Source organism: Hippocampus guttulatus, chromosome 7 (assembly GCF_054856545.1).
Source record: "Hippocampus guttulatus isolate MCC_2025c chromosome 7, RoL_Hgut_1.0, whole genome shotgun sequence".
Taxonomy (NCBI): domain Eukaryota; kingdom Metazoa; phylum Chordata; class Actinopteri; order Syngnathiformes; family Syngnathidae; genus Hippocampus; species Hippocampus guttulatus.
The window spans coordinates 22,697,869-22,716,878 of record NC_141267.1 but is presented as its reverse complement, the minus strand read 5'-3'; the positions used below and the strand labels follow the sequence as shown (position 1 = coordinate 22,716,878).

General features: G+C 48.3%; 4 protein-coding genes across 11 annotated transcripts; 3 read left to right on the top strand and 1 right to left on the bottom strand.

Moving 5' to 3' along the window:
* The first annotated feature begins 50 nt into the window (after positions 1-50).
* LOC147203134 (GDP-L-fucose synthase-like) lies at positions 51-5,286 on the top strand. 4 transcript variants are annotated; one of them, XR_015101338.1, is made up of 11 exons: positions 51-860; positions 1,229-1,372; positions 1,462-1,576; positions 1,672-1,800; positions 2,114-2,187; positions 2,364-2,497; positions 2,675-2,806; positions 2,887-2,966; positions 3,716-3,815; positions 3,875-4,028; positions 5,131-5,286. XR_015101338.1 is itself a non-coding variant. In XM_086115114.1 (10 exons), the coding sequence occupies exons 2-10, from the start codon at positions 1,245-1,247 to the stop codon at positions 3,928-3,930; spliced, it is 948 nt and encodes a 315-aa protein (XP_085971240.1). In that variant the 5' UTR covers positions 51-850; positions 1,229-1,244; the 3' UTR covers positions 3,931-4,136. The 4 variants fall into 4 exon arrangements, 3 of the variants coding, with proteins under 3 accessions (XP_085971240.1, XP_085971242.1, XP_085971239.1); XM_086115114.1 differs by lacking the exon at positions 5,131-5,286 and having other exon boundaries at positions 51-850; positions 3,875-4,136; XM_086115116.1 differs by lacking the exon at positions 5,131-5,286 and having other exon boundaries at positions 1,229-1,329; positions 3,875-4,136.
* On the bottom strand, positions 4,285-8,312 carry bmb (brambleberry). Its single transcript, XM_086115112.1, has 13 exons — positions 8,221-8,312; positions 7,293-7,585; positions 6,981-7,109; positions 6,662-6,847; positions 6,301-6,523; positions 6,037-6,153; positions 5,758-5,937; positions 5,466-5,672; positions 5,238-5,376; positions 5,106-5,164; positions 4,912-5,015; positions 4,721-4,839; positions 4,285-4,490 (listed from the first exon to the last, which is right to left on the bottom strand). The coding sequence occupies exons 1-13, from the start codon at positions 8,225-8,227 to the stop codon at positions 4,349-4,351; spliced, it is 1,905 nt and encodes a 634-aa protein (XP_085971238.1). The 5' UTR covers positions 8,228-8,312; the 3' UTR covers positions 4,285-4,348.
* A 72-nt stretch (positions 8,313-8,384) lies between these two features.
* pycr3 (pyrroline-5-carboxylate reductase 3) lies at positions 8,385-11,275 on the top strand. Of its 2 annotated transcripts, none has more exons than XM_086115118.1 (7): positions 8,385-8,619; positions 9,041-9,196; positions 9,278-9,342; positions 9,649-9,828; positions 9,917-10,129; positions 10,229-10,291; positions 10,957-11,275. In XM_086115118.1, exons 2-7 carry the CDS (start codon positions 9,121-9,123, stop codon positions 11,161-11,163), a joined length of 804 nt encoding a protein of 267 aa, XP_085971244.1. In that variant the 5' UTR covers positions 8,385-8,619; positions 9,041-9,120; the 3' UTR covers positions 11,164-11,275. The 2 variants fall into 2 exon arrangements, with proteins under 2 accessions (XP_085971244.1, XP_085971243.1); XM_086115117.1 differs by lacking the exon at positions 10,229-10,291 and adding an exon at positions 10,322-10,414 and having other exon boundaries at positions 8,393-8,619.
* Positions 11,276-11,983: 708 nt separating this feature from the next.
* LOC147203131 (elongation factor 1-delta-like) lies at positions 11,984-18,859 on the top strand. Of its 4 annotated transcripts, XM_086115931.1 has the most exons (9): positions 11,984-12,179; positions 13,111-13,164; positions 14,533-15,629; positions 15,994-16,120; positions 16,310-16,381; positions 16,748-16,832; positions 17,726-18,114; positions 18,194-18,388; positions 18,748-18,859. In XM_086115931.1, the coding sequence occupies exons 3-9, from the start codon at positions 14,533-14,535 to the stop codon at positions 18,784-18,786; spliced, it is 2,004 nt and encodes a 667-aa protein (XP_085972057.1). In that variant the 5' UTR covers positions 11,984-12,179; positions 13,111-13,164; the 3' UTR covers positions 18,787-18,859. The 4 variants fall into 4 exon arrangements, with proteins under 4 accessions (XP_085972057.1, XP_085972058.1, XP_085972059.1 ...); XM_086115932.1 differs by lacking the exon at positions 13,111-13,164; XM_086115933.1 differs by lacking the exon at positions 11,984-12,179 and having other exon boundaries at positions 13,111-15,629; positions 17,726-17,847; positions 17,920-18,114.
* Positions 18,860-19,010: the final 151 nt, after the last annotated feature.

The following is a 19,010-nucleotide window of genomic DNA, read 5'->3' as shown; positions in this document are numbered from 1 at the left end:
TATTCCAATTTTCCAACTGTGGCGAAAGGTAGAAGAATGTAGGTTGTTGCACCATAACACACTATATATGTTGTGAGACTAAAAACAAAATCATAATTTAAAAAAAAAATGTTTTGTGACAACACAATAGAATAATATACCGTATGGCCAAAAGAACACCATCCCAACATAATAGTAACACATGGTGGTGGCAGCATCATCTTTTGGGAACCGGGGCCTTAGTTGAGGAGCAAGGAGCTATCAGTCGGTCCAAATATAAGTCATTGTTAGCACAAAACATTCAGGCTTCATGAAAAGCCAACTCGACCAGCTAAATTTGGTCTTTTCCAATCACTTTAAGTGGACGCTGATATGTGCTGACTTTTGACACGTTTCATGTTTCCCTTTGTCTTTCTATATTAAGAATCTGCATCAACCTAATGAGTGAAACAAAAACTTGCAATGACAAAGCACAAATTAAGAGAAGAGACAGAATGTTGCAAAACAAATCAACATTAGTACATGCACGTTGCCACATTATGAAGAAGCCTGGTGATTTTACACACACATACTTGTCCACAGGATTTTGTGAAAACTAGTGAGGGTCGAGAACAAACACTGGAAACATGAACTGAGGTAAACATCCTGCTATGACGGCGTTCCAGTTTCCAACTTCCGCCACACCAGATGGCAAATGTCTTTTTATTTTGAAGGCGGAGCCGGTAGTGTTTGTACAGTATACTCTCGCAACTTCGTAGAACGGATGTCGTGTACTTAAATCATTCTGACGGACGATGTTTTTCTTCTTGAATTTACAATGTTAAACCTTTGAACGCTTTCTTGTGGAAGAGGATTCAAGCGATACGACTTTGTACGAAGAGGTACCCATTATATGCTGTCAGATGCTTGTAAAAATGCCCAAGTGCTAAGTGTTAGTAGCTAACATCGACTTTTTACTTTGCGTGTACTTGGCGACTTGAGTAAAGCCTCATCACCTGCCAAGGTGTCGCGCACAAGTGTTCATCCATTCTTTTGAATAAACGCGGTCGCTTTAAATGTTCAAATATACGATCTTTAAATGAACATTTCTTACTTAGTCGTTTAAATTCGTTCTATGCCCCGTCTGTCAAAATCGTTACTTTTGACCACTTGCCTTCCTATAAATTCAGTGACCAGCCCGCTAAATTCTTCCTATATCGCGCAATCAGTCTCTTGTCACCTTCTGGCTTATAGTGTGTTTATGCAATAGAGCTGTCAGCGGTCAGATGAGGGTGTTGGTGACTGGAGGCTCTGGCTTGGTGGGGATGGCCATCCAACGTGTGGTCCAAGAGGAAAGGGCAGGCTGCGAAGGTGAAGAGTGGATCTTCCTGTCTTCCAAAGATGCCAACCTCACGTGGGCAAAAACAAAACACTCAAACGATATTTGGAGGGTGCCGTCAATTGTCTTTTTTTTCGTGATCCTTGTATGATTGGGTCTTCTAGGAGCATGAAAGAGACGCGGGATCTGTTCAAGAAACACCAGCCAAGCCATGTTATCCACCTGGCTGCCATGGTGGGAGGACTTTTCAAAAACTTGAAGAGCAACCTGGACTTTTGGGTACAATAAATGCATTCAGTTGAACAGCTTGCCCTTTTGGCATGACAATTGTTAAACCCGCCGGCTCCAACAGCTGTTGCGTTTCTTCTTTTCAGAGGAATAACATCCACATGAATGACAATGTGCTGCAGGCTGCACATGAAGTAGGTGTGGTTAAGGTCATTTCCTGTCTGTCCACCTGCATATTTCCGGATAAGACCACATATCCCATCGATGAAACTATGGTAAGTGCTGTTTATGTGGTATGACCTCATGTTTTGACAGCATCCTTTTCTGGTGATTATTTTGATGACATTAGACAAATATTCAGTTCTAAGACAATGGCCTTTTGGGAAGGTCAATCAATCAGTTAGCGTTTTGGTTGATGTCCAATTCGTGTTCATCCTAATCCAGATTTAGAAGAGCTAAATTCTGATCCGAAGATGTCAGCTTCATGCATATTTTTATATTTACGTTGCCATGATGCATTAACAAATAGTATCGCTTGAACACTGCCGTGTCATTCGGCCCAAATGCGTTTTTGTTCCTTTTCAACAGATCCATAACGGCCCACCTCACGAGTCCAACTTTGGCTACGCCTATGCAAAAAGAATGGTGGATGTCCAAAACAGGTAGTGTATTCTGTCCTTAGGATTGGTGACTTCATAACTGCAAAAGAGGACCAAAAAAAATTGTCCCCGCGGTAGTTTGAAAGGTTGCAGTTCTCAATGGCTTAGTGGAGAGGAGACGCAGCAGCCTGTGAATGTTTTCACCTGTCTAATAAAACTGCATTGGTGGTGTTGCACAGGGCCTATTTCCAGCAGCATGGTCATCGCTACACGGCTGTGATCCCCACTAATGTGTTTGGTCCCCATGACAACTTCAGTATCGAAGATGGTCACGTGCTGCCCGGCCTAATTCACAAAACGTACATTGCCAAAAGTAAGTTGCATCTTTTTTTCTGTCGGCAATAAACCGTTTCAGCACTTTTGGTTCAAGGTTTTTTTAAATTGTCTTTTTACAGCCGTATTTCCACACAGCAGCACTGTCACGCGCAAGACTCGACATGAAGTGATAATGTGTACTAACAGTATGCACGTGCACCGTTATGCCACGTAGAGGAGGGGAAGCCGTTGGTGGTCTGGGGCTCCGGCACTCCCAAAAGGCAGTTTGTGTACTCTTTGGATTTGGCACGCCTCCTCCTGTGGGTTTTGATGGAATATCCTGAGATTGAGCCCATCATCCTTTCCGGTAAGTTCTCGTCCTGCGTGTTATGAGCCAAATGGGAACGGCCCAAATCGGAGTGCACTTGTTTTGTCTGTCGACTGCAGTTGGGGAGGAAGACGAAGTGTCAATCAAAGACGCAGCAGACGCGGTTGTGCGAGCACTGGACTTTAAAGGCCAAGTGGTTGTATCCTAACATCAAGTACATGCAAAGGTAATGCGAGTCAAATGTCGTCACGGCCCATTTTTAAGGCTGCGGTGGGTGCGTCGTGTCGTTCCTCAGCAAAGTTACTTTTATTTGCAGCACTCAATAAACTGGCTTCTGGGAACACGTCCGCAAGACTATTAACGAAACTTTACAAACACGTTGGGTCGACCTAATAAAGATGAGATGCAGTTGAAGCAGCAGGCCACAGCTCCTGGGCGCAAATTCAATCGGCGCCGAACGACCTGCTTGTGGTCTGATTGGCGGCTGAGCTGCCGTCAGTCTGAATTTGGATCTTAGTCGTGCCCAAAAATGGAAAGCGTGTAGCCGCTGTAAATTCGTCTGTCGAGTAACTGGTGCCTGTCCGAAGGCGAGGGTGCCTCAGCTCCAACCAGCCAGCATTTACACCCTGAAAATCTCTGACGCGGACACAATTTCGTTTTTACGTTTAGCAGCTCCTAGATCGCCGAATTAGAAAGTTTTCCGAACCAGATGTGAGTGAGGAATTAGGTCGGCAATAGCCGTTTATTTCTAAGTGCTACTGAAAATATAAATTTATTTATATTAAAAATAATTTCATGAATGTGCAATATAACCATTGGGGTTTTTTTCTCCCCCCCCGCCCCCCCTTAATAGTTTTCACCACTACATACCGAGTTATACCTTTTATAGACTGTCCAAACTGTTTCAAACTTGCCTTTTCACTGCAATTGCCTTGACCACCGCTGCAGTATGACAAGAGCAAATCAGACGGGCAGTTGAAAAAGACGGCCAGCAACGCCAAGCTGTGCCGCTATCGCCCGGATTTCCGCTTCACGCCCTTCAAACAAGGTGAGCCCGCGAAGCGGTTTTTGGATCAGGGCTGTCCACTGACTTCCATGTCCTCGCAGCTCTCCAGGAAACCTGCGACTGGTTCGTTACAAACTACGACACGGCTCGCAAGTGAAACCGGTGCTCGGGCGTGGACGAAAACAATCCGGGAGCTTGCCGGGATGGGGACCAGAGAGGTGACGGGCCGATACTTGCCTGGCCGCAGAGAACAAGGTGCCCCGGAAGAATGCGACACACAAACCTCAATGTTAGCGCATCAGATTCATTCTTTGCGTTTGACCGCCACATTGGCACATTAAACGGACCTGCGCTTCACTCAAATCTGTCGATCGCACTGTGCTTAATTCATTTTTGTCATACTTGTAAACTTTGCCATCCGAGTCAAACATAATAGAAGTGTCAGTTTGAATGTGTTTATTAGGTTGTTAAAATTACTATTCCATGGGGGGGGGGGGGGGGGGGGGGGTCATTAAAAAAAATAAAAATGAACACACGTTAACCATGAAAAGCTGAAATCCTGCCGATTTCAGACGTCACATTTGACTTGGCGAGTGAAAAGACGGCTTGAGTCGGCCTTCATGAACTCTGCAGTAATCTTGTCCAAACAGCGCTCGCTTCCTGCACGCCGTCCCAGCTTTGGTGATCGAGTTGCAGAGCGGACGTCCCGATAGCGAGCTGAAAAGACCAGCAGTTGTATTTTCACTAGAAAGTCAAGATTTTAATGATATTGCTCATCCATCCCGCACAAATTAAACCAACTACTTTTTTTTTTTTTTTTTTTAAACCTGCAATGCGCCATTCATGTAAAAATCCAAAACAATATTTTACCCAACATGATATAAGCAATGAGCGCAAAAGAGAACAATGAGGACGGCGCGTGCAATGGGCTCGTCTCGACCACCGACCTGTTGCTAACTGACGGTGTGGGACTTGCACTTCTGGAGTCATTCGCAATATTGTGAAAGTCATTCAAAGGGTCAAAAGCTCCTTGGGGGTTTCCGGAAGTGATATCGTCAATCAGAGCCTTTAAAAAAAAAAAAGAAAAGTCTGATTTTATTACTGCACTGTGGTTTAAACCTTCCTCGAATGCGCTTACTCCTGAACGAATAGGCTGGAGTAGAAATGGAGATGCGCAGTGATGAGGGAGACAACTTGCTGCAGGTTTCCTGTGAAACGATCCTTCCGGTATTCCAAAATCACCTGGATATCGAAAAGCAAAAACAGGAACCACATTGTTATCACCTCGTTGGACTACTTTGATGTTGAACGACATCGGTAAAAGATTCCCACTTGACGTCGCGCCTTCTTGTTTCAGCGGGTCGTTCCGTTGGACGCCGCCGCGCCCTTTCCTGAGGGGAAAGAGATGCAAAGTAGACGGTTTGCAATCGAGTTTGGTGGCCGTCTGAAAGTTTGCAGACTAACTTTTGAGGCGTCGAGGATGGCGGATATGCGTGACGAGACTTCTGCGGCTCCGCCAATTCAAAAGTCAGCAATGGCAATGCAGCAGATGGGTTTCCTCTGCTGGGAAATTGAACCCACAACTGACTCACAAACCAGTGTCCTGAGTGAGGAAAAAAAAAAAAAAGGAGAAGGTGACGTGACAACCAATCTATGTCATGAAAGTTTTTCCACTCGGCTTTTCGCTCGTACCTAGCGAAAGCGTGACGATCAGCAAGCTGAGACTTGCCAGATCCAGCGCCGGCTGCTGGTTTACCTCCGCCACGGCATTCAAGGGCACAGTGAGCAGCAGCGTGGCACGGGAGAAAAGTGGACACCGCAGGAATGACTGGACGACGGCAAACAGTACAAAATAGCTGGTGTGCGCGATGCACGTCCACATGGCGGTGATGCTTAAACCTGGAAAGACAAATAACCAGGATGAGGACAACAAAAAAGAAATTAAAAATGCCAAGTCTAACCCAAGCGCCGCGGCGCAATTCACCTGCCCAGCCGAGGTAACTCTGAATGGCGCGGAGCCTTCCCTCTATTCGCCCCTGCGTTTCATCCAGGAAGTGCAGCACGAATCCCAGACTGCTGTTCATGCGCTCCAGTTTGCCCATCAGATCAGTGTAGTAGTGCAACGTCTGGTCCTGGTACTCCAGAAACTCTGACATGCTGTCATCTGAAGTCACAGGTTGGCTCGTGTCAAAAAAAAAAGAAGCCAATCACGCAGCACCGATCTTTCCAACTGCGGCGCATTTGTTCGATTTGACTTTGATACCCAGTTTTTGATGGATGCTCTGAGCCTGCCGTCTGACGTCAGCGAGGTCTTGAACGATTGCTCTGTGGCTCTCCTGCACTTCTGATCCTTGGATCTGCATGTTCTCACTCACAAGAGCTTCAGCAAGAAAGGTTAAACAGTAGTTTTGGCGGTTAAAAAAACAAACAAACAACAACAACTTTGGGTCCCCCTAACATGGATTGCATCAATACGACTTCAACCATGAATTCTGCCAACGCTGACCGGGATCCGGCAAGCTCTCACCCATTCTGTCTGTAATTCCCTGGATGAGCTGGGCCACAAGTTCTTGTCCCGAGGCAATGAGGGCTTTCTCCTGTCCCAGACGCTGCAGGTTGTCTCTCAGGGAACTTTCCATTTGACCTTGGCCTTCCCGCAGCTTGGCCTGCTGAGTCTGCAGCGCGCTGTGACCCTTCACGAGCTTGTCCAGTGATTCCGCAGTCATCTCTCTGAGTGCCAATTGGCCATCCTGTCACAAAAACACGACTTGAGGATACTTTTTTTTTTTTTTTTTTTAAATCTTAGAACCGTCTGCCTCCGCTCATGTAATTATTACTCTTGACTAAAAATGGAAGAGGACCAAGAAAAGATGTCCTGTATGTAGTACCTTCAGGTCCTCCATGGCAGATAGTTGGCTGGCAGCTGAGGCGATGAGCATGTTGACCGTTTGCGCCGCCCTGCGCCGAAATAGCTGCTGGCGACTTGCGTAGCACACAGCGCGAGCCCTGTTGCTCACTATGTGATAGGCGTTCCAAGTGTCGGAGTCCATATTTGTTGTACATTCTTTGATAGCCTGAAAAAGCACATGAGAGCACCTCCGTCAGGCCTGGAAACGTATCGCCTTCAAGGAAAGGTCAAATCAAAAAAAAAAAAAGTCTGTAAATTACGGTACGTTATTTATGATACTGCGACATTTTGGGGCTTACCATCTGTTCTGTGCACGGATAACTCGGGCGACCCTCAATCTGCGCCTGGCAGTTGAACAATAGGACGCCAAGTTTTGCCAGCTCCTCTTCCGAGAGCGCTTCGCAGCTCGCCTTTAACTGAGCCACCACCTACAGAGCACAGATTGTTAAACTGCCATCACGCTTGCTAGCAAGACCATTTGTATGATGCGGTTGCCGTGCCGTCGGGAACCAAAATCTTCCATTTTTACTTCCAGTAAGTAGAGGAGCCACGTGTTCGAAAACGTGTTTTCATCGTTTGTAGTTTTGAGCGTGAGTGAGACGTCCTCTTACCTTGTGGTGGCAGCTATCTAAAGGGCTTAGCTCCAGCTGCTTGGCCTCAGCCAGGAACTTTTCATCAGCGGTCGCCATTTCAAAGCGTGCATCCTCAGCTAGAATTGAGGGAACTGAATCTGCAGGAGGAGGAGGAGGAGGAGAAGGCAGCGAAGGCGCTGCTGCCGTTTCTCCTGGAGGATCCTCCTCATTCTGCCTCAGCCACTCAAAGAGCCCAGTGACTGCTGGAAAGCGGCTGGCAAGGATGCAGAGCAGCAGGAGGTAGTTGTAAGAGGACGGGAGGTGAACCATGTCTGCAACAATAAAACATTGGCTCAATAACTTCAAAACGTGCACTCTACATATTTCGACATAAATATGATTATACGCCATAGGAAAACACTCTTAAAATGTTTTTTTTTCTAGATTGCACCGACATTTGTTGAATAATAGGCTTATGTTACACAGTGTACGAACTTAAATCAATGTATAATTTGAAACAATATAATTGGGAAAACGGCTCAGTCATCAACGAGGCTTTGCCCAGACATGCCCGCTGTGAGGCTGAGGCTCACCTCACACGCGCCGTTTCAAAATCGCTCTTTTCTGCACCGATAACGTTGTGGTCAACGACGCACATACTCGCCAAATGATTACCGGTACTTTAGAAAACGGCACGCAATTTTAAATAGTTGCACTCGTGATGCATGCATCTTTACATCAGGAACAGAAAGTTCAGGATTTTTGTCTTTCGGAGTCAAGCTCGGGATGAAATTACAATGAACTATGTAACCTTTGCAGGTGAACTCATTTCAACCTTTTCGACACCCTTTGATGCGCTACAAATTTAACTAGATGACAAAATTCGTGACAAATCGAAAGACGCGCCGGTGTTCCATGACTTGTCGCTAAATCGAGTTTTTTAAAAACAACAACTAAAAAACCCCACCTGTCATTTGATGTTGCAAGACAACGGTTAAGAGGGAACCATTTCTTGGCGCTGTCCACGGTTGATGGAAATCATTTATAATTTTGGAAACCACATCCCCCACCCTTCACAACAAGCGTACAACCAATGGGATTACTCGATTATCAAAAGTGGGCGTGCTAAGGGTGCGCTCGATTTTAAGCAATTGACAAGAAAGTGCTTGTAACGCACGTTTAGTAGAGTGCTGCGTGAATTCTCCTCGACTTGATACCACAATACAATAAGGTCAGGCATTTGTACCGTACTAATTGGGCGAATGTATCGCGCGGCGTCAGCACAGCAGTGAGGTCCAAATCAAGGCAAGTTTCTTGACAGCGTTGCACGAGCCTCCTTGTTTGGTTGGTGAAACGGAAACATCTGGTGAGTCCAGCTAATCGAAAGTTATCATTTCAACAGTACGGTTGTCAATCTCTACTCAAGTGGATCAGAGTCCAGCGTTTGGCGATGTCTCTCCGGGATTAAACTCGGTGTTTCATTCATTCTCTGTTGAGAGTACTGTTTAAGCTTTCCTCTGCTTGTGTTTTATGAGCATGGGAAACAAGTGCAGTACAAAAACCATTGCTGCATGTCGCTAATGCAGATGTCGGCGTTGGTCACGATACAACCCAGCGCACTGTTGCTGCGTGGCCGATTTCTACCGACGTGCTCGGGTGGCGGCCATGTTGGCAGGGGCGACATTCCTTTCAAATCCATCCATCCACTGATCAGAATTAGATATCAAGCCAAATAGTGTGTCAACATTCAGCAACTGTTTGTAAATTAGGCTTCATCTTTATTTTAGGTTGTCCCGTAAGAAAAGGTGCTTGCCTCGAACGCTTGAGCTGACAGACTCCTTCTCAAGCCTGACCCTTGACCCTTGAGATGGACTCCCAATTACAAGTTGGCTTCATTGGTGCAGGGAACATGGCTTTCGGCATTGCGAAGGGCATCTTGTCTGGTCAGTAAACAAGACCTAACATAACCCGCACCTTGGTGTTTCAATTTAGCGTTGATGATCTTACATATTGTGTCATTAAAGGGAATGTTCCCCCTACGAATGTCAAAGTGAGCGCTCCGTCTCTCAGGAACCTCGGACGCTTTCAGGTAACATCTCGTTCCGATCGTGTGTTTTGTTTGATGACAGTTCGCTTCATCTATCAGTGAATCAATTTATGTTGCACTTTTCATAGAATCGGAGGCACTGCGATATGGCTGATTAATCACAGCAAATATATATTTTTAAAAATAGAGCAAGTCAAGTTTGTACCTTTTTATCGTCAGTTTCTTCACATGCGCTAGAAGATACAAAGTAATCAAACGTGCATTATCGCGGAGGTAAAAAATAAAAATGTCTATCCCCTTGTTAAAAAAAAAAAAAAAAATTACAGTAACAAGTGTCTTTGCTTTCAGGAGCTGAACATCTCCACAACTCACTCCAACACTGAGGTCGTGTGGAGTTGCGATGTCCTCTTTGTAGCAGTAAAACCTCATTTAGTTGCAACAGTTCTCAGTGAGATCTCGCACCACGTCACCGACAGACACACGATTGTGTCCGTTGCCGCCGGAGTCACGCTGGCAACATTGGAGGAGGTGACTGACCAAGCACGTGACCTTTACGTGTATCAAGTCAATGTGATCATAATTTAATTTTATTTTTTTTGGTATCACCTGTCCGAAGCTCCTGCCCGAGGGTTCACGTGTCATCAGGCTGATGCCGAATCTTCCCTGCGTGGTTCTGCAGGGGGCACTCTTATTTACACGGGGCACTCATGCGAAACAAGAGCACGGTGCTCTATTGTGCTCCTTGTTGCAGCGCTGCGGTTTGGTCGAAGAGGGACCCGAGGCCTGGATTGACATCCACACTGGACTGAGCGGGAGCGGAGTTGCCTTTGTGAGTGCGCTCGCTTCGACCTCTCCGAGAACTGAAGTACGACAGTGTGCACGTGGCCGGTGACGTACATGATATGTCCTGTGCTTCACTTCCCATCAGCTGGATTCCCGATTGTTTTTCACCGCCGCGCTCTGCAAGTCAACCTGTTCAAATCATCACCGTGTGAGTGAATGGCATTATTTCCCTCTGCAGGTGTACCTCTTTGCAGAGGCCCTGGCCGAAGGAGCAGTTAAAATGGGCATGCCCGGCGCTCTCGCCCATAGAATCGCATCTCAGACTGTTCTGGTCAGTTTCATGGACGCGTGGACTGTCAATATCAATGTTAAAGCTTCATGATCATTCTTAATATAGCCGTATAGTAAACGGCAGCCGCCATAAATGTACGGTTATGTTCAGAATCATAGCAGTGCGTTTAAAAACCTAAGTCACAAATGAATCATTTGACTTGGGATTCGAGTGGGCCACCAAAGGCATTCTGCGGAAATCGGACCGAATCCTATCAAATAATGTTGGCAGTCAATGTCAACATCGCGTCAGACTTGAATGTAATGGGGAGCTCAATATGTGGGATGTGCGTGTTCCTTTTTTCAAGACAACTAAGTGGCAACAGGGAAGAGTAACGCTGACTCGTTGAGCTGACATGGCTTTGACAAAGCAAAGCGCTCTGCACTGTGATGCTTTTTGACTTGACATTGAAGTCCTCGATGTCGCAATGACGGCCTTCGCGCCGCTCTTGTATTTTCCTGTTGCTTGGCCGATACACTTTGGAGTTTTGAGGTTTTTGACGTGTCGTGGCACTGGATAAGCGCCGCTTCTTTCTGTTACAGGGTGCCGGTCAGTTATTACTCGAGTCCGACAAGCATCCAGCTCAGCTGCGTTCGGAGGTCTGCACCCCAGGTGGCACGACCATCTACGGGCTTCATGCGCTGGAACAAGGAGCTGTGAGGGCATCAACCATGGCTGCCGTGGAATCTGCAACTGAGAGGGCGAGGGAGCTTGGTCGAAAGACGGCGGCACCGGGAAGCATGAAATAATACCTGTGCACGTCCTCTTCAAACTCTGTAAAGTCTTAATTGCAAAGTACCCTTTCTTCTCTGTTCTGCTGTTTAAAGATTAAAATATTTCTTTTGTCATCTATCCTCAAAATATGGTTTGTCTGGTCAGTACAGTGTATTGATATTTAAAACGTAAGGGGAGAAAATCTAATGATTTCAAAAGTAGAATTTTACGGTTGTGAATGTCTGAAATGTAAACCTGAATGAACATTGTTTCAAACATAAGTGACGGAATGACTCGTGGAAACCAACTTGGCTCTCCAGTTTAAAGGGGCGTTCCAATGCACTTTTCCTGGTCGGAGGTCGGAAAAGTCCGAATTCGTATCGTTCCTCGAATGTCGCATAATATCCGGTACAATCGAAACTCGACCTTGTCTGCCATCCGATTACAGCCGATGCATATTCGCTGTTCTGCATTAATAGTTGGCATATTCGCAGATCTGTTTTTTTTTCATTTAATATTTTTTCACACGTTTTATTTTCTGGCAACCCTTTTCCATGGAAAAGCGATATTGAATGTTTATCAACGTTTTTGACGAATTTCTTTGTGTGTGCGTGTGTGTATAAAAAAATAGAAGAATGAAAATTAAGAGTTTAACTCGCGGAAAATCTTGAATGAATGTTTATCAGCATTTTGGGACAAATGTCTTGGGTTTGTAAGAAAACAAAACATGATGAACATGAATCAAGGGGCCACTCACGGTGTCGTCCCCAATTTCTCCATGTCCAACTGACTTAACCACAAAAAAATGGTACTCGCTTCGGAATAAGCAATGGCCACATTTTTGAGACGACAGTTTTATTTCAGCACTTTCGTGACATCACCACGTCACGCGAGCAAGGCGCGAACGTGCTTTTGTCCCATACCCCCATGTTGACACATCATCGCGAGCAAGCGTCCGAGCCTCTCCTCGTCTCCTTCCTTCCTCCTCGCCGTAGTCACGTTTCGTCCACTGGCTTGCCGCACCCGCACGGACCAGACCAAAAGGCCAACAGTAAGTCAACGTGCCACTGACTGCTGCGACTTGGTACTCGGGCTTGTTTGCTGCCATTCGTTTGAGTTAGAGCGCGAGGGGACCGTAAAGGTTTTTGGGAGTCTGCCTGCCCATGTGTTAGCCGCTGCTAGCAAACGGCTCGCGAGTTGAATGGGGCCGACACCGGAGCGGCGGAAAGCGGGGCTCGCTGCTTTTTTTTTTTGACGTAATAATGGTCTATTTGAAACGAAATGACGTCACGACGTTCTTTGACATCCGATTGATGGTCCGAGGCTCGGAACGAGGCTGCGACCGAACGATGACATCGCCGCCGAGCTTCTTCGGCCGCCTCCTGCGTTGTGCGACATCTTGCGCGACGACCTCCTCGCGACGGCGACGTCACGCGTCAATTTTGAGGGCAACGGTGGCTTTTCCCCCCGATCGCCTTTCGGGCTCAGCCCTGCCTTGATTCTGTTACGATGGTCCGCTGCTGTTCAAATGGTAGGGGAAAGTCAATCTTTAACGTCACCATGACTACGCTGCTCAACTTGAGGCTCGTCCAACGTGATTCTTTTTTTCTGTGGAGGTTCATTTGTTCCTCTTCGTAGTATCTTCAATTTGTCGTCATCCTGAGGATGTTGCTTTCACACCGTCTGTATCGGAGAGTTAAACGGCGGTTCATCTTTTGATGGAAAAAGGCTGGCACAAATGAACAAATCGGTTCACTTTCACTTTCTTTCTGAGGGAAGATTTGTCTTGAAAACGGAACCACTTTGAAGTCATCTCGCTTGGCGGGACAGACTGTTGGGCTTGAATCTATTTTTATTTGAGCGGATTTATTTTGTATGTATTTATTTTATTTTATATCCAAGTCACCGGTTGTTGTACTTTGCAAAACCGCGATGTGTTTATTTACCTTTCTTTTCCAATCGCTTGCGGTTAACCGGATAAGAAGAGCATTTGAGCAATTGATTTTAGACTTGAGAATCGCATCTTCCCAAGGACGGTGAGTCAAGACCTCGATTGCCATGCGCTGCCTGACTGCAGCAAATGACTTCCCAAAAGACGACCCGCGGTCGGCAACGCAAGGGGAAAGCATTTCCTGCATTCACATCACCCAAACTGCATGGCCTGCTGCATGATGTCCCATTTCGGTCATTGTGAACGGTGCCTAATCTTGTCAGAACTTTTTTTTTTTTCGGCCATGTTTGTCAGAGGCCCGTTTCATTTTCGAGACTGAAGATGTGTCCGCATGACAAACATTTTGAAACCGGCTACAATGTGATCGTGACGCCTTGCTCAGTCTGCAGTGACCGATGAAGTGATCCAAATCAAATTTCAACCTCCGACTTGATTGATGGTTCCACGGTGTCAATGATGCGTCTCACGCATTCTTTTTGACAGCAACCGTGACGAAAAAGTAATTCATGCCTTGGTCACATCCCGGCTGGATTAATGTGACGCACTCGACTTTGGAGTCAGCCAATGAAATAAAAAACGGAGTGAAATGAAATACGAATGTGTTGTTAAAGATGGCGCGCGCAGACAACGCGACATTTTGATTGCACGTGGCAGCCAATTCAGTCTCGCTATTCCGTAGCAAACAGCGCAAAGCTTCCTGACAGTTTGCTGTCCACCATTTCCGACATCGCAGTCTTCATGACTTCATCGTCTTTTATCAGCAGTTCTCGCTCACAGGTTGAGTTGTGATGATTCTGCACCAGAAAGCCGATTTCGTTCCGCTTGCCGAGCTCATTTGCATGATGGTTTCGCTCCCTGGCACGCTGCTTGACGATGTCGTCGAATCGGATTTTTGCTGCCCTCGTACGCCAACGATGACTTTTCCGACCTTTGTTCTGAAGTGAAATCAGCGTCCCAAGTTTGAAAAGTTTCCCTTTCACACTTGTCGCAAACCGTTCAAGGTTTTTGATGCCGCCGGACTTCCCTCATCGCGTCTTTCTCTTGACTTGCAATTGGCAGTTCCGAAGTCACCGGAATTCGGCCCTCTTGCGTCCAATGCATCTGGAGCGGCATATCCGAAAAGCTGATTTATTCTCGGTGTTATCAAAGTCTGTAAATAGTGACTTCGTTTACATGAGCAAGACCGACCTCACTTTTGACCTTATTCAAGATAACACCTGACCTTGTGTTTTTGTTTTTGTTTTTTAACTCCCGATTTGAGTTTGTATCGAAAGACCCGCATTTCTGTCCTGAAAATCAGAATGTGGCCGTCCTGCACGAAACCTCAAGTTTGCAAAGCACGCGTGAAAGGGTCTTGGCTTCTCTGTCCCTTCTGTCCGGTCTGTTCTACTTTGCTGCAAATAATGCGCGAGCCTGTACTTGTTTTCTATTTTTCCTGCTAACCGATCAAAAGATGTCACAGAAGACCCCCCAGTGTTCTGCGGCCGCTTTCTCGGATAAGCCTTCCAACCGCAGTCCGGCGGACTCTGCTGCCATCCCGGCCGCCGAGTGTCCGAACTCGGCCCGTCAAAACGGGGGAACGTCGTCCTCCCCGGAAAGCGGAAGCTCCAACGGCGATACCAAGCGAAGCGGGAAAAGGCGGCGCAGCAAGAAAAGTACGCGCAAACCGGAGACTCCCCGCGACGCCGACGTTCACGGCGGAGCCAAAACCGAAGACGAGTCCGAGCGCCAAGCCGGACCGACCGCCCTGCGGGCGGAATGCGCCAACGTGTGGTTCCGGCGAAGCGTTTACGAGCGAGCGGAGAGCCTCTATCAGTGCTGGTTGGCGAACTCGGCCGAAGCGAGCGCGGAGTCCGACGGCTCGGCCGCGAGTCCGCCGAACACCTCCGAGGCCCCCGCGAAGAAAGCTTGTCGACGAGACGGAACGCGAGGATCCTCCCAGCGGAGCGCGGCAAACGCTCGGTGCGACTCGGTCCCCCCTCGGGACTCGGCGGCGGCCCGAGCGCCCGAGGAAGGCCGCCGGTCTCCCGTAAGCGCTCGCCCCCGGCCGAGGGCGCCCCCCCCGCCAACGACGACGACGAAGCGGGCGCTTAACGGGCTGTCCCCCGTTTTCGCAGAAATGTTGGGAGACATCTGGCTGGAGAAGCCGCTGTATGATCGCGCCGAAGCCGCCTTCTACCAAAGTGTGTTTGGCAACAATAGCCGCCGAGGCTCCGCCTCCTCCGGAACGTGCCGGCCCCGAAGCGGCGAGCCGCCCCAAAGCTTGGCGGAGGCGGCGCCGGCGGAGCAACGGCGAGCGGCGCCGCAGTCCAAAGCCGAAGCGTTCCACGCTCTGCACCCGATCCAGGAGGAGGACGAGCCCGCCGAGACGCTCGGCGAACGAGAGCGGCTCGACGCCGGCGCCGCCTACTTTCTTCACCCCGACGGCGAGCGCGTGTGGTTGGACAAGTGGAGGTACGACGCGGCCGAGATGCGTTTCCACGCCGAAGCTCGCCGGCCCAAAACGGACACCTCGTCGCGGCCGGACGTCGCCGTCCCGCCGAGGGAAAAGTATGATCCGAGCCGCGGATTGGATAAGCGTCAGACATTTCACTTCTTTTCATCCTCATTTTCCTCTCCATGTGCTTTTTTTTTCTTCTCAATCGTTTCTTCCCCCCCCCCCCACTCAGTTCGTTTGTTTGCTGTACGTAATTGTTTTTCACGATTGTTCGTATGATCTCACCAATGCCCTTTTCGTCGTTGCTTTTTTGTGTTTGCCGCCGTTCAAAGTCGTCACACGCTCGCGTGGAGTTCATGAAACCATTGAAGAGTTGAGCGCCGCTCCGTCATCGCATCGAGTGTACGCAAATCGCCAACGCTCGGCGCCGTCTCGCCCATTCACGCCGCCGCTGCGTTTCCTTTCGCTCTTCTTCAGCAACATGAACGCCGTCAACTTCCCGGGCCAGGAGAAGATCTGGTTTGAGAAAAGTCGCTACGATGAGGCAGAGCGCCGCTTCTTCGAGCGCGTCGCCGGCTCCTCGCCGTCGCCGCCGACAGTCTGCGTAAGTGGCCGCCTTGTGCGCCATTTCACTCAATTTCTATACCCGGCTCGACTCTGGAAAACTCGCGCTCGATCGGGAAGCCGTATTTCTCTCGATGGTCAGACTTGAGTTTGTCGCGGTTCTGTCGCCGCTAAACGCGAGCCGCGAGTTTTGTTTTGCCCTGACATCTCAATTTCTGTTGATCTTCAGGATGCGGGTGCGAACGCCATCCTCCAAGACATCGCTCGTGCCCGGGAGAACATTCAGAAGTCGCTTGCGGGAGTAAGTTCACGTTGCTGTGCTTTTCTGTCACAATACACACACACACACACACACATTTTTTTTTTGCTGCTCCAAATTGGGAATTTCTCCATTGTGAGCTAAAAAATAATCTTTTCTGTTACAAAACATTGGGGAGATTTGGCTTTTATTAGGTGACATTTCAGGATGAGGCTCCAAAGCCATTCACGGGGGAGCTTAATGTGACCTTCTACGAAACTTTTGAATGCATGTGCCCAATTTGCTGGCACCCTTTATTTTCGGAATCAATCATTTCAATGGAAAGGAAAAAAAAAAAAAAAGCCCCACGCCAATAAAGTGATCAACTGGCACCAATCACGAAACGGTCGCCTTCCTTTTCCGTGGCAGAGCACCTGCAGCAGCAGCGCCGCCGATCAAGAAATGATGTCTCGAATCAAAAGCCTGGAGCTGGAGAACAAGAGCTTATATCGAGGTAGGTCCATTTCGTAGCCATTTTCAAGAAATTTTGCCCCCCCCCCCCCCCCCCCGTTTAAAATAACACCTGCGTGCTTAACTCTTTCATTCCACAAGACGTACTTGTACGTTTTTTTAAATGTAGGCCCCGCCTACCAAGGACGTACCTGTACGTCAGTCTTTTTTTTTTCTTTTTTCTTTTCGACATAGAGAGGAGGAGGAGATGATGCAATCTGTGAATGAGAATAAGCCGTTTGCATTGTAAATCATGTCAAAAAGCGACCGCCAGGTGGCAGTGGTGATTCACGTGCTTGAAATGGATGCTTTTACAAAAAGCTCTTTTTCCCACGAATCGCCCTTTTCATGAAAATTTGCCATTTTGTAACGCCGATTGCTGAAGAATGGAAAAAAGATAGAAACCATTTTTTTTTCTGCTGAAAGAAGAGAGTCCAAACTCTATTTCGGTAGGCTCCATGTTTATATAGCATGAGAACCAAATATTCTGTGGGCCTTGCAAGATCAGTCAAAATCCAGTCAAACGCTGGGATTTGGGGGGGGGGGGGGTGCTCCAGTGAAAATGGCCGGGATTGAATGAGTTAATCAGGCCAAATGTGCCACGTGCAGACATTTGTAGAGTGTGGTGAAAATGAACCCCGGATCAGGGTGGATATGGAAGTGCCGCATTTCAGAACTGAACCAGTTTCAAGAGCCAGAGGCCATTTTGGCGCTGGAAAAAGAAAGAAGCGGCGCTGACCTTGGCACTGGTTCGGAACGAGCGTTGGTTGACAGTGCAATTTTTTTTTTTTTTTTAAAGATTAGAAAAAGCGCCGTCAAAAATGCAGCCGTTTGATGCGCAAAATGGTCGCGTTCTAATTAAAAATGCAAATTCTGTCTCTTTGTTTTTGCCTTTAGTGGTCGAAGATTTGAGGGCATCGTTTTCCAAGCTGGAATGTCGAGTCGCCATCTTGGAGGAAAGCCCCGCGGCGGCGGCGGCGGCGGCACCGGCCACCGCTCCTTCAGTCCCCTACACAAACGTGAGTACGCTCACTTTGCTTCCTCCGCGGCCGTCGCGATCGCCTCGCGAGCGACCATGTCGATGCGTTCAGGGAACCGCCGTCCAGCAGACCGGCGGCCCGGCGAAACACAACCTCGACGATGACGACGATCTGGACTTGTTTGATAGCGATGACGACGAAGAGGCCGAGAAACTCAAAGAGCAGAGGTTGAAAGATTACGCCGAGAGGAAGGCCAAGAAGCCCGGCGTCATCGCCAAGTCCTCCATCTTACTGGACGTCAAACCGGTAAGACACCCCGACTCGAAACGGCCTCCCGAGGAGCCGTGAAGTTCTCGAAAGCCAAAAGCGTTTTTCGTCTCTTCAGTGGGACGACGAAACCGACATGGCCAAGTTGGAAGAGTGCGTGCGCTCCGTGCGAGCCGACGGTCTCTTATGGGGAATGTCCAAACTGGTTCCCGTGGGTTACGGCATCAAGAAGCTTCAGATCTCCTGCGTGGTGGAAGATGACAAGGTCGGAACGGACCTGTTGGAAGAAGAGATCACCAAGTTTGAAGACTACGTAAGTCGCCTTCCCCGCGTATGCGCCGCAGCTTTTGCCGGCACGCGAGCATTTTTGTCGGCGTCGACGCGGACGGCGCGGGGACAACATGCAAACTCCAAGCGGGAAGGCCGAAGCCGGAATCGAACGCTGCACCGCCGCGCTGTGAGGCGGACGTGCTAACCAGTTGGCGGACGTGCTAACCAGTTGTCCATCGTGCCCCCTCGCCCCCCTTTCTATTTCTAATGTCGTCAAAAGTTTTTCCAAGAAAGCTTCATAGAAGGGACATCATCCACTGGCGTTCTAAACGGCGAACATGCGTTTTGGCGTTCCAATATTTCGGTGCAACTCATCCAAATGTTTTGCTTTTGCCGTTTCAGGTTCAGAGCGTCGACGTTGCGGCTTTCAACAAGATTTAAAGAGTTGTCTTCTCGTCCTGTCCGTTCCCACGCTTTGTTTTAATGTCACATAATAAAAGATTCTTGCACTGAGGCCCCTGGCTTCTTTTTTTTTTTTTTTTTTGCCGAAGTGGGCAGCCGAGCTCTCGGCATCTGTAAACGCCGCCGCCTTTTGTCAGTCGATGGCGCGGAGGTTGACCATGGCTTCCGCCCCGAGCCACATCGCAGGTTAGAGGGGCTGCTCG